Below are 14,134 nucleotides of genomic sequence, written 5' to 3'. Positions count from 1 at the left end.
CAACCGCTGTGTCTTTGTGAGACGCAGAGTAGGTGAACGGATGATTTCCACATGTGGTTCCCACCGTGAAGCATGGAGGAGGTGGTGTGGGGGTGCTTTGCTGGTGCCACTGTCTGTGATTTATTTAGAATTCAAGGCACACTTAACCAGCATGGCTACCACAGCATTCTGCAGCGATACGCCATCCCATCTATTTTGCGCTTAGTGGGTCTATCATTTGTTTTTCATCAAGACAATGACCCAACACACCTCCAGGCTGTGTAAGGGCTATTTGACCAAGACGGAGAGTGATGGAGTGCTGCATCAGATGACCTGGCCTCCACAATCACCCGACCACAACCCAATTGAGATGGTTTGGGATGAGTTGGACAGCAGAGTGAAGGAAAAGCAGCCAGTAAGTGCTCAGCATATGTGGGAACTCCTTCAAGACTGTTGGAAAAGCATTCCAGGTGAAGCTGGTTGAGAGAATGCCAAGCGTGTGCAAAGCTGTCATCAAGGCAAAGGGTGGCTACTTTGAAGAATCTCAAATGTAAAATATATTTAGATTTGTTTAACACTTCTTTGGTTACTACATGATTCCATATGTTATTTCATAGTTTTGATGTCTTCACTATTATTCTACAATGTAGATAATAGTAAACAACTAAGAAAAACCCTTGAACGAGTAGGTGTGTCCAAACTTATGACTGGTACTGAATGTAATGTATTGTCATAAAGTAAGGATGGATGGATATAGTCTGGGAGAAGTGGTAGTTCTACCTGGAGGATGGATACAGTCTGGGAGAAGTGGTAGTTCTACCTGGAGGATGGATACAGTCTGGGAGAAGTGGTGTGTTCTACCTGGAGGATGGATACAGTCTGGGAGAAGTGGTAGTCCTACCTGGAGGATGGATACAGTCTGGGAGAAGTGGTGTGTTCTACCTGAAGGATGGATACAGTATGGGAGAAGTGGTAGTCCTACCTGGAGGATGGATACAGTCTGGGAGAAGTGGTAGTTCTACCTGGAGGATGGATACAGTCTGGGAGAAGTGGTGTGTCCTACCTGGAGGATGGATACAGTCTGGGAGAAGTGGTAGTTCTACCTGGAGGATGGATATAGTCTGGGAGAAGTGGTAGTTCTACCTGGAGGATGGATACAGTCTGGGAGAAGTGGTAGTTCTACCTGGAGGATGGATACAGTCTGGGAGAAGTGGTGTGTTCTACCTGGAGGATGGATACAGTCTGGGAGAAGTGGTAGTCCTACCTGGAGGATGGATACATGGATACATCCTCCATTCCTGCCATTATTGAAAGAGATCGTGATACCTCACATCTCAAAATAGGGTTACTTAATGTTAGATCCCTCACTTCAAAGGCAGTCATAGTCAATGAACTAATCACTGATCATAATCTTGATGTGATTGGCCTGACTGAAACATGGCTTAAGCCTGATGAATTTACTGTGTTAAATGAGGCCTCACCTCCTGGTTACACTAGTGACCATATCCCCCGTGCATCCCGCAAAGGCGGAGGTGTTGCTAACATTTACGATAGCAAATTTCAATTTACAAAAAAAAAAATGGCGTTTTCGTCTTTTGAGCTTCTAGTCATGAAATCTATGCAGCCTACTCAATCACTTTTTATAGCTACTGTTTACAGGCCTCCTGGGCCATATACAGCGTTCCTCTCTGAGTTTCCTGAATTCCTATCAGACCTTGTAGTCATAGCAGATCATATTCTAATTTTTGGTGATTTTAATATTCACATGGAGAAGTCCACAGACCCACTCCAAAAGTCTTTCGGAGCCATCATCGACTCAGTGGGTTTTGTCCAACATGTCTCTGGACCTACTCACTGCCACAGTCATACTCTGGACCTAGTTTTGTCCCATGGAATAAATGTTGTAGATCTTAATGTTTTTCCACATAATCCTGGACTATCGGACCACCATTTTATTACGTTTGCAATCGCAACAAATAATCTGCTCAGACCCCAACCAAGGAGCATCAAAAGTCGTGCTATAAATTCTCAGACAACACAAAAATTCCTTGATGCCCTTCCAGACTCCTTCTGCCTACCCAAGGACGTCAGAGGACAAAAATCAGTTAACCACTTAACTGAGGAACTCAATTTAACCTTGCGCAATACCCTAGATGCAGTTGCACCCCTAAAAACGAAAAACATTTGTCATAAGAAACTAGCTCCCTGGTATACAGAAAATACCCGAGCTTTGAAGCAAGCTTCCAGGAAATTGGAACGGAAATGGCGCCACACCAAACTGGAAGTCTTCCGACTAGCTTGGAAAGACAGTACCGTGCAGTACCGAAGAGCCCTCACTGCTGCTCGATCATCCTACTTTTCCAACTTAATCGAGGAAAATAAGAACAATCCAAAATTTCTTTTTGATACTGTTGCAAAGCTAACTAAAAAGCAGCATTCCCCAAGAGAGGATGGCTTTCACTTCAGCAGTAATAAATTCATGAACTTCTTTGAGGAAAAGATCATGACCATTAGAAAGCAAATTACGGACTCCTCTTTGAATCTGCGTATTCCTCCAGGGCTTAGCTGTCCTGGATCTGCACAGCTCTGCGAGGGCCTGGGATCGGGAGAGACACTTAAGTGTTTTAGTACTATATCTCTTGACACAATGATGAAAATAATCATGGCCTCTAAACCTTCAAGCTGCATACTGGATCCTATTCCTACTAAACTGCTGAAGGAGCTGCTTCCTGTGCTTGGCCCTCCTATGTTGAACATAATAAACAGCTCTCTATCCACCGGATGTGTACCAAACTCACTAAAAGTGGCAGTGATAAAGCCTCTCTTGAAAAAGCCAAACCTTGACCCGGAAAATATAAAAAACTATCGGCCTATATCGAATCTTCCATTCCTCTCAAAAATTTTAGAAAAAGCTGTTGCGCAGCAACTCACTGCCTTTCTGAAGACAAACAATGTATACGAAATGCTTCAGTCTGGTTTTAGACCCCATCATAGCACTGAGACTGCACTTGTGAAGGTGGTAAATTACCTTTTAATGGCGTCAGACCGAGGCTCTGCATCTGTCCTCGTGCTACTAGACCTTAGTGCTGCCTTTGACACCATCGATCACCACATTCTTTTGGAGAGACTGGAAACCCAAATTGGTCTACACGGACAAGTTCTGGCCTGGTTTAGATCTTACCTGTCGGAAAGATATCAGTTTGTCTCTGTGAATGGTCTGTCCTCTGACAAATCAACTGTACATTTCGGTGTTCCTCAAGGTTCCGTTTTAGGACCACTATTGTTTTCACTATATATTTTACCTCTTGGGGATGTTATTCGAAAACATAATGTTAACTTTCACTGCTATGCGGATGACACACAGCTGTACATTTCAATGAAACATGGTGAAGCCCCAAAATTGCCCTCGCTAGAAGCCTGTGTTTCAGACATAAGGAAGTGGATGGCTGAAAACTTTCTACTTTTAAACTCGGACAAAACAGAGATGCTTGTTCTAGGTCCCAAGAAACAAAGAGATCTTCTGTTAAATCTGACAATTCATCTTGATGGTTGTAAAGTCGTCTCAAATAAAACTGTGAAGGACCTCGGCGTTACTCTTGACCCTGATCTCTCTTTTGACGAACATATCAAGACTGTTTCAAGGACAGCTTTTTTCCATCTACCTTCCATCTCCATTGCAAAAATCAGAAATTTTCTGTCCAAAAATGATGCAGAAAAATTAATCCATGCATTTGTTACTTCTAGGTTAGACTACTGCAATGCTCTACTTTCCGGCTACCCGGATAAAGCACTAAATAAACTTCAGTTAGTGCTAAATACGGCTGCTAGAATCCTGACTAGAACCAAGAAATTTGATCATATTACTCCAGTGCTAGCTTCCCTACACTGGCTTCCTGTTAAGGCAAGGGCTGATTTCAAGGTTTTACTGTTAACCTATAAAGCGTTACATGGGCTTGCTCCTACCTATCTTTCCGAGTTGGTCCTGCCGTACATACCAATACGTACGCTACGGTCACAAGACGCAGGCCTCCTAATTGTCCCTAGAATTTCTAAGCAAACAGCGGGAGGCAGGGCTTTCTCCTATAGATCTCCATTTTTATGGAACAGTCTGCCTACCCATGTGAGAGACGCAGACTCGGTCTCAACCTTTAAGTCTTTACTGAAGACTTATCTCTTCAGTAGGTCATATGATTGAGTGTAGTCTGGCCCAGGAGTGTGAAGGTGAACGGAAAGGCTCTGGAGCAACGAACCGCCCTTGCTGTCTCTGCCAGGCCGGTTCCCCTCTCTCCACTGGGATTCTCTGCCTCTAACCCTGTTACAGGGGCTGAGTCACTGGCTTGCTGGTGCTCTTTCATGCCGTCCCTAGGAGGGGTGCGTCACTTGAGTGGGTTGAGTTACTGACGTGATCTTCCTGTCTGGGTTGGCGCCCCCCCTTGGTTTGTGCTGTGGTGGAGACCTTTGTGGGCTATACTCGGCCTTGTCTCAGGATTGTAAGTTGGTGGTTGAGGATATCCCTCTAGTGGTGCGGGGGCTGTGCTTTGGCAAAGTGGGTGGGGTTATATCCTTCCTGTTTGGCCCTGTCCGGGGGTTTCTTCGGATGGGGCCACAGTGTCTCCTGACCGCTCCTGTCTCAGCCTCCAGTATTTATGCTGCAGTAGTTTATGTGTCGGGGGGCTAGGGTCAGTTGGTTATACCTGGAGTACTTCTCCTGTCTTATCCAGTGTCCTGTGTGAATTTAAGTATGCTCTCTCTAATTCTCTCGTTCTCTCTTTCTCTCTGAGAACCTGAGCCCTAGGACCATACGTCAGGACTACCGGGCATGCTGACACCTTGCTGTCCCCAGTCCGCCTGGCCTTGCTGCTATTCCAGTTTCAACTGTTCTGCCTGCGGTTACGAAACCCCTACCTGTCCCAGACCTGCTGTTTTCAACTCTTAATGATCGGCTATGAAAAGCCAACTGAGATTTATTCCTGATTATTATTTGACCATGCTTGTCATTTATGAACATTTTGAAAATCTTGGCTCTCTCTAATTTTCTCCTTCTCTCTTTCTTTCTCTCGGAGGACCTGAGCCCTAGGACCATACGTCGGGACTACCGGCCGTGGTGACTCCTTGCTGTCCGCCTGGCCTTGCTGCTATTCCAGTTTCAACTGTTCTGCCTGCGGTTATGGAACCCCTACCTGTCCCAGACCTGCTGTTTTCAACTCTTAATGATCGGCTATGAAAAGCCAAATGAGATTTATTCCTGATTATTATTTGACCATGCTTGTCATTTATGAACATTTTGAAAATCTTGGCTCTCTCTAATTTTCTCCTTCTCTCTTTCTTTCTCTCGGAGGACCTGGGCCCTACGACCATGCATCGGGACTGCCGCCCGTGGTGACTCCTTGCTGTCCCCAGTCCGCCTGGCCTTGCTGCTATTCCAGTTTCAGCTGTTCTGCCTGCGGTTATGGAACCGCCACCTGTCCCAGACCTGTTGTTTTTCAACTCTTAATGATCAGCTATGAAAAGCCAACTGAAAATTATTCATGATTATTATTTGACCATGCTTGTCACTTATGAACATTTTTGAACATCTTGGCATAGTTCTGTTATAATCTCCACCCGGCACAGCCAGAAGAGGACTGGCCACCCCTCATAGCCTGGTTCCTCTCTAGGTTTCTTCCTAGGTTTTGGCCTTTCTAGGGAGTTTTTCCTAGCCACCGTGCTTCTACACCTGCATTACTAGCTGTTTGGGGTTTTAGGCTGGGTTTCTGTACAGCACTTCGAGATATTAGCTGATGTACGAAGGGCTATATAAAATAAAATTGATTGAAAATTGATTGATACAGTCTGGGAGAAGTGGTAGTTCTACCTGGAGGATGGATACAGTCTGGGAGAAGTGGTGTGTCCTACCTGGAGGATGGATACAGTCTGGGAGAAGTGGTAGTTCTACCTGGAGGATGGATACAGTCTGGGAGAAGTGGTAGTCCTACCTGGAGGATGGATACAGTCTGGGAGAAGTGGTGTGTTCTACCTGGAGGATGGATACAGTCTGGGAGAAGTGGTAGTCCTACCTGGAGGATGGATACAGTCTGGGAGAAGTGGTAGTACTACCTGGAGGCTGGATACAGTCTGGGAGAAGTGATAGTTCTACCTGGAGGATGGATACAGTCTGGGAGAAGTGGTAGTCCTACCTGGAGGATGGATACAGTCTGGGAGAAGTGGTGTGTTCTACCTGGAGGATGGATACAGTCTGGGAGAAGTGATAGTCCTACCTGGAGGATGGATACAGTCTGGGAGAAGTGGTAGTCCTACCTGAAGGATGGATACAGTCTGGGAGAAGTGGTGTGTTCTACCTGGAGGATGGATACAGTCTGGGAGAAGTGGTAGTCATACCTGGAGGATGGATACAGTCTGGGAGAAGTGGTGTGTTCTACCTGGAGGATGGATATAGTCTGGGAGAAGTGGTAGTTCTACCTGGAGGATGGATACAGTCTGGGATAAGTGGTAGTTCTACCTGGAGGATGGATACAGTCTGGGAGAAGTGGTAGTCCTACCTGGAGGATGGATACAGTCTGGGAGAAGTGGTAGTTCTACCTGGAGGATGGATACAGTCTGGGAGAAGTGGTAGTCCTACCTGGAGGATGGATACAGTCTGGGAGAAGTGGTAGTCCTACCTGGAGGATGGATACAGTCTGGGAGAAGTGGTAGTCCTACCTGGAGGATGGATACAGTCTGGGAGAAGTGGTAGTCCTACCTGGAGAATGGATACAGTCAGGGAGAAGTGCTAGTCCTACCTGGAGGATGGATACAGTCTGGGAGAAGTGGTAGTTCTACCTGGAGGATGGATACAGTCTGGGAGAAGTGGTAGTCCTACCTGGAGGATGGATACAGTCTGGGAGAAGTGGTGTGTTCTACCTGTAGGATGGATACAGTCTGGGAGAAGTGGTAGTCCTACCTGGAGGATGGATACAGTCTGGGAGAAGTGGTAGCTCTACCTGGAGGATGGATACAGTCTGGGAGAAGTGGTAGTCCTACCTGGAGGATGGATACAGTCTGGGAGAAGTGGTGTGTTCTACCTGGAGGATGGATACAGTCTGGGACAAGTGGTAGTCCTACCTGGAGGATGGATACAGTCTGGGAGAAGTGGTGTGTTCTACCTGGAGGATGGATACAGTCTGGGAGAAGTGGTGTGTTCTACCTGGAGGCTGGATACAGTCTGGGAGAAGTGATAGTTCTACCTGGAGGATGGATACAGTCTGGGAGAAGTGGTAGTCCTACCTGGAGGATGGATACAGTCTGGGAGAAGTGGTGTGTTCTACCTGGAGGATGGATACAGTCTGGGAGAAGTGATAGTCCTACCTGGAGGATGGATACAGTCTGGGAGAAGTGGTAGTCCTACCTGGAGGATGGATACAGTCTGGGAGAAGTGGTGTGTTCTACCTGGAGGATGGATACAGTCTGGGAGAAGTGGTAGTCATACCTGGAGGATGGATTCAGTCTGGGAGAAGTGGTGTGTTCTACCTGGAGGATGGATATAGTCTGGGAGAAGTGGTAGTTCTACCTGGAGGATGGATACAGTCTGGGAGAAGTGGTAGTTCTACCTGGAGGATGGATACAGTCTGGGAGAAGTGGTAGTCCTACCTGGAGGATGGATACAGTCTGGGAGAAGTGGTAGTTCTACCTGGAGGATGGATACAGTCTGGGAGAAGTGGTAGTCCTACCTGGAGGATGGATACAGTCTGGGAGAAGTGGTGTGTCCTACCTGGAGGATGGATACAGTCTGGGAGAAGTGGTAGTCCTACCTGGAGGATGGATACAGTCTGGGAGAAGTGGTGTGTTCTACCTGGAGGATGGATACAGTCTGGGAGAAGTGGTGTGTTCTACCTGGAGGATGGATACAGTCTGGGAGAAGTGGTAGTCCTACCTGGAGGATGGATACAGTCTGGGAGAAGTGGTAGTCCTACCTGGAGGATGGATACAGTCTGGGAGAAGTGGTAGTCCTACCTGGAGGATGGATACAGTCTGGGAGAAGTGGTGTGTCCTACCTGGAGGATGGATACAGTCTGGGAGAAGTGGTGTGTTCTACCTGGAGGATGGATACAGTCTGGGAGAAGTGGTGTGTTCTACCTGGAGGATGGATACAGTCTGGGAGAAGTGGTGCTGCTCCATAGTAGACATGCTGTACAGGGCAGCTAGAGGATGGATACAGTCTGGGAGAAGTGGTAGTCCTACCTGGAGGATGGATACAGTCTGGGAGAAGTGGTGTGTTCTACCTTGAGGATGGATACAGTCTGGGAGAAGTGGTGTGTTCTACCTGGAGGATGGATACAGTCTGGGAGAAGTGGTAGTTCTACCTGGAGGATGGATACAGTCTGGGAGAAGTGGTAGTCCTACCTGGAGGATGGATACAGTCTGGGAGAAGTGGTAGTCCTACCTGGAGGATGGATACAGTCTGGGAGAAGTGGTAGTCCTACCTGGAGGATGGATACAGTCTGGGAGAAATGGTAGTCCTACCTGGAGGATGGATACAGTCAGGGAGAAGTGCTAGTCCTACCTGGAGGATGGATACAGTCTGGCAGAAGTGGTAGTCCTACCTGGAGGATGGATACAGTCTGGGAGAAGTGGTAGTCCTACCTGGAGGATGGATACAGTCAGGGAGAAGTGCTAGTCCTACCTGGAGGATGGATACAGTCTGGGAGAAGTGGTAGTTCTACCTGGAGGATGGATACAGTCTGGGAGAAGTGGTAGTCCTACCTGGAGGATGGATACAGTCTGGGAGAAGTGGTAGTTCTACCTGGAGGATGGATACAGTCTGGGAGAAGTGGTGTGTTCTACCTGGAGGATGGATACAGTCTGGGAGAAGTGGTGTGTTCTACCTGGAGGATGGATACAGTCTGGGAGAAGTGGTAGTCCTACCTGGAGGATGGATACTGTCTGGGAGAAGTGGTAGTTCTACCTGGAGGATGGATACAGTCTGGGAGAAGTGGTGTGTTCTACCTGGAGGATGGATACAGTCTGGGAGAAGTGGTAGTCCTACCTGGAGGATGGATACTGTCTGGGAGAAGTGGTAGTTCTACCTGGAGGATGGATACAGTCTGGGAGAATTGGTAGTCCTACCTTGAGGATGGATACAGTCTGGGAGAAGTGGTGTGTTCTACCTGGAGGATGGATACAGTCTGGGAGAAGTGGTAGTTCTACCTGGAGGATGGATACAGTCTGGGAGAAGTGGTGTGTTCTACCTGGAGGATGGATACAGTCTGGGAGAAGTGGTGCTGCTCCATAGTAGACGTGCTGTACAGGGCAGCTAGAGGATGGATACAGTCTGGGAGAAGTGGTAGTCCTACCTGGAGGATGGATACAGTCTGGGAGAAGTGGTGTGTTCTACCTTGAGGATGGATACAGTCTGGGAGAAGTGGTGTGTTCTACCTGGAGGATGGATACAGTCTGGGAGAAGTGGTAGTTCTACCTGGAGGATGGATACAGTCTGGGAGAAGTGGTAGTCCTACCTGGAGGATGGATACAGTCTGGGAGAAGTGGTAGTCCTACCTGGAGGATGGATACAGTCTGGGAGAAGTGGTAGTCCTACCTGGAGGATGGATACAGTCTGGGAGAAGTGGTAGTCCTACCTGGAGGATGGATACAGTCAGGGAGAAGTGCTAGTCCTACCTGGAGGATGGATACAGTCTGGCAGAAGTGGTAGTCCTACCTGGAGGATGGATACAGTCTGGGAGAAGTGGTAGTCCTACCTGGAGGATGGATACAGTCAGGGAGAAGTGCTAGTCCTACCTGGAGGATGGATACAGTCTGGGAGAAGTGGTAGTTCTACCTGGAGGATGGATACAGTCTGGGAGAAGTGGTAGTCCTACCTGGAGGATGGATACAGTCTGGGAGAAGTGGTAGTTCTACCTGGAGGATGGATACAGTCTGGGAGAAGTGGTGTGTTCTACCTGGAGGATGGATACAGTCTGGGAGAAGTGGTGTGTTCTACCTGGAGGATGGATACAGTCTGGGAGAAGTGGTAGTCCTACCTGGAGGATGGATACTGTCTGGGAGAAGTGGTAGTTCTACCTGGAGGATGGATACAGTCTGGGAGAAGTGGTGTGTTCTACCTGGAGGATGGATACAGTCTGGGAGAAGTGGTAGTCCTACCTGGAGGATGGATACTGTCTGGGAGAAGTGGTAGTTCTACCTGGAGGATGGATACAGTCTGGGAGAATTGGTAGTCCTACCTTGAGGATGGATACAGTCTGGGAGAAGTGGTGTGTTCTACCTGGAGGATGGATACAGTCTGGGAGAAGTGGTAGTTCTACCTGGAGGATGGATACAGTCTGGGAGAAGTGGTGTGTTCTACCTGGAGGATGGATACAGTCTGGGAGAAGTGGTGTGTTCTACCTGGAGGATGGATACAGTCTGGGAGAAGTGGTAGTCCTACCTGGAGGATGGATACAGTCTGGGAGAAGTGGTAGTCCTACCTGGAGGATGGATACAGTCTGGGAGAAGTGGTAGTCCTACCTGGAGGATGGATACAGTCTGGGAGAAGTGGTGTGTCCTACCTGGAGGATGGATACAGTCTGGGAGAAGTGGTGTGTTCTACCTGGAGGATGGATACAGTCTGGGAGAAGTGGTGTGTTCTACCTGGAGGATGGATACAGTCTGGGAGAAGTGGTGTGTCCTACCTGGAGGATGGATACAGTCTGGGACAAGTGGTAGTCCTACCTGGAGGATGGATACAGTCTGGGAGAAGTGGTAGTTCTACCTGGAGGATGGATACAGTCTGGGAGAAGTGGTAGTCCTACCTGGAGGATGGATACAGTCTGGGAGAAGTGGTAGTCCTACCTGGAGGATGGATACAGTCTGGGAGAAGTGGTAGTTCTACCTGGAGGATGGATACAGTCTGGGAGAAGTGGTGTGTTCTACCTGGTGGATGGATACAGTCTGGGAGAAGTGGTGTGTCCTACCTGGAGGATGGATACAGTCTGGGAGAAGTGGTAGTCCTACCTGGAGGATGGATACAGTCTGGGAGAAGTGGTAGTTCTACCTGGTGGATGGATACAGTCTGGGAGAATGGTGTGTTCTACCTGGAGGATGGATACAGTCTGGGAGAAGTGGTGTGTTCTACCATGAGGATGGATACAGTCTGGGAGAAGTGGTAGTCCTACCTGGAGGATGGATACAGTCTGGGAGAAGTGTTAGTCCTACCTGGAGGATGGATACAGTCTGGGAGAAGTGGTAGTCCTACCTGGAGGATGGATACAGTCTGGGAGAAGTGGTGTGTTCTACCTGGAGGATGGATACAGTCTGGGAGAAGTGGTGTGTTCTACCTGGAGGATGGATACAGTCTGGGAGAAGTGGTAGTTCTACCTGGAGGATGGATACAGTCTGGGAGAAGTGGTAGTCCTACCTGGAGGATGGATACTGTCTGGGAGAAGTGGTAGTTCTACCTGGAGGATGGATACAGTCTGGGAGAAGTGGTAGTCCTACCTGGAGGATGGATACAGTCTGGGAGAAGTGGTGTGTTCTACCTGGAGGATGGATACAGTCTGGGAGAAGTGGTAGTTCTACCTGGAGGATGGATACAGTCTGGGAGAAGTGGTGTGTTCTACCTGGAGGATGGATACAGTCTGGGAGAAGTGGTGTGTTCTACCTGGAGGATGGATACAGTCTGGGAGAAGTGGTAGTCCTACCTGGAGGATGGATACAGTCTGGGAGAAGTGGTAGTCCTACCTGGAGGATGGATACAGTCTGGGAGAAGTGGTAGTCCTACCTGGAGGATGGATACAGTCTGGGAGAAGTGGTGTGTCCTACCTGGAGGATGGATACAGTCTGGGAGAAGTGGTGTGTTCTACCTGGAGGATGGATACAGTCTGGGAGAAGTGGTGTGTTCTACCTGGAGGATGGATACAGTCTGGGAGAAGTGGTGTGTCCTACCTGGAGGATGGATACAGTCTGGGACAAGTGGTAGTCCTACCTGGAGGATGGATACAGTCTGGGAGAAGTGGTAGTTCTACCTGGAGGATGGATACAGTCTGGGAGAAGTGGTAGTCCTACCTGGAGGATGGATACAGTCTGGGAGAAGTGGTAGTCCTACCTGGAGGATGGATACAGTCTGGGAGAAGTGGTAGTTCTACCTGGAGGATGGATACAGTCTGGGAGAAGTGGTGTGTTCTACCTGGTGGATGGATACAGTCTGGGAGAAGTGGTGTGTCCTACCTGGAGGATGGATACAGTCTGGGAGAAGTGGTAGTCCTACCTGGAGGATGGATACAGTCTGGGAGAAGTGGTAGTTCTACCTGGTGGATGGATACAGTCTGGGAGAATGGTGTGTTCTACCTGGAGGATGAATACAGTCTGGGAGAAGTGGTGTGTTCTACCATGAGGATGGATACAGTCTGGGAGAAGTGGTGTGTTCTACCTGGAGGATGGATACAGTCTGGGAGAAGTGGTAGTTCTACCTGGAGGATGGATACAGTATGGGAGAAGTGGTAGTCCTACCTGGAGGATGGATACAGTCTGGGAGAAGTGGTGTGTTCTACCTAGAGGATGGATACAGTCTGGGAGAAGTGGTAGTCCTACCTGGAGGATGGATACAGTCTGGGAGAAGTGGTGTGTCCTACCTGGAGGATGGATATAGTCTGGGAGAAGTGGTAGTCCTACCTGGAGGATGGATACAGTCTGGGAGAAGTGGTAGTCCTACCTGGAGGATGGATACAGTCTGGGAGAAGTGGTGTGTCCTACCTGGAGGATGGATACAGTCTGGCAGAAGTGGTAGTCCTACCTGGAGGATGGATACAGTCTGGGAGAAGTGGTGTGTCCTACCTGGAGGATGGATAGTCTGGGAGAAGTGGTAGTCCTACCTGGAGGATGGATACAGTCTGGGAGAAGTGGTAGTTCTACCTGGAGGATGGATACAGTCTGGGAGAAGTGGTGTGTCCTACCTGGAGGATGGATACAGTCTGGGAGAAGTGGTGTGTTCTACCTGGAGGATGGATACAGTCTGGGAGAAGTGGTAGTCCTACCTGGAGGATGGATACAGTCTGGGAGAAGTGGTGTGTTCTACCTGGAGGATGGATACAGTCTGGGAGAAGTGGTAGTCCTACCTGGAGGATGGATACAGTCTGGGAGAAGTGGTGTGTTCTACCTAGAGGATGGATACAGTCTGGGAGAAGTGGTAGTCCTACCTGGAGGATGGATACAGTCTGGGAGAAGTGGTAGTCCTACCTGGAGGATGGATACAGTCTGGGAGAAGTGGTGTGTCCTACCTGGAGGATGGATACAGTCTGGGAGAAGTGGTAGTCCTACCTGGAGGATGGATACAGTCTGGGACAAGTGGTAGTCCTACCTGGAGGATGGATACAGTCTGGGAGAAGTGGTAGTTCTACCTGGAGGATGGATACAGTCTGGGAGAAGTGGTAGTCCTACCTGGAGGATGGATACAGTCTGGGAGAAGTGGTAGTCCTACCTGGAGGATGGATACAGTCTGGGAGAAGTGGTAGTTCTACCTGGAGGATGGATACAGTCTGGGAGAAGTGGTGTGTTCTACCTGGTGGATGGATACAGTCTGGGAGAAGTGGTGTGTCCTACCTGGAGGATGGATACAGTCTGGGAGAAGTGGTAGTCCTACCTGGAGGATGGATAGTCTGGGAGAAGTGGTAGTTCTACCTGGTGGATGGATACAGTCTGGGAGAATGGTGTGTTCTACCTGGAGGATGGATACAGTCTGGGAGAAGTGGTGTGTTCTACCATGAGGATGGATACAGTCTGGGAGAAGTGGTAGTCCTACCTGGAGGATGGATACAGTCTGGGAGAAGTGGTAGTCCTACCTGGAGGATGGATACAGTCTGGGAGAAGTGGTGTCTCCTACCTGGAGGATGGATACAGTCTGGGAGAAGTGGTAGTCCTACCTGGAGGATGGATACAGTCTGGGAGAAGTGGTAGTCCTACCTGGAGGATGGATACAGTCTGGGAGAAGTGGTAGTCCTACCTGGAGGATGGATACAGTCTGGGAGAAGTGGTGCTGCTCCATAGTAGACGTGCTGTACAGGGCAGCTAGAGGATGGTCAAACTTCTGCAGGTAAGTGTTACTGTATCCTCGATGGTCCAGATCATGACATAGACAGGCAATCAGCAGACCCTTCTTCTGTTGATGAGGGAGAGGATGGGGGGAGAGGAT

At 48.8% G+C, this 14,134-nt stretch overlaps 1 protein-coding gene across 1 annotated transcript in view; it reads right to left on the bottom strand.

Moving 5' to 3' along the window:
• The window catches only part of LOC120029365 (cAMP and cAMP-inhibited cGMP 3',5'-cyclic phosphodiesterase 10A-like), a 112,643-nt gene that overhangs the window by 12,948 nt on the left and 85,561 nt on the right, over positions 1–14,134 (bottom strand). The window contains exon 13 of the mRNA XM_038974593.1: positions 13,946–14,101. Coding sequence (XP_038830521.1) covers positions 13,946–14,101 — 156 coding nt within the window. The remainder of the gene's footprint in view (positions 1–13,945; positions 14,102–14,134) is intronic.

The sequence above is a fragment of the Salvelinus namaycush genome, chromosome 35 (genome assembly GCF_016432855.1).
Source record: "Salvelinus namaycush isolate Seneca chromosome 35, SaNama_1.0, whole genome shotgun sequence".
In the NCBI taxonomy this organism is placed as follows: domain Eukaryota; kingdom Metazoa; phylum Chordata; class Actinopteri; order Salmoniformes; family Salmonidae; genus Salvelinus; species Salvelinus namaycush.
Note: the sequence above shows the minus strand (reverse complement) of the source record. Positions and strands in the feature narration are given on the sequence as shown.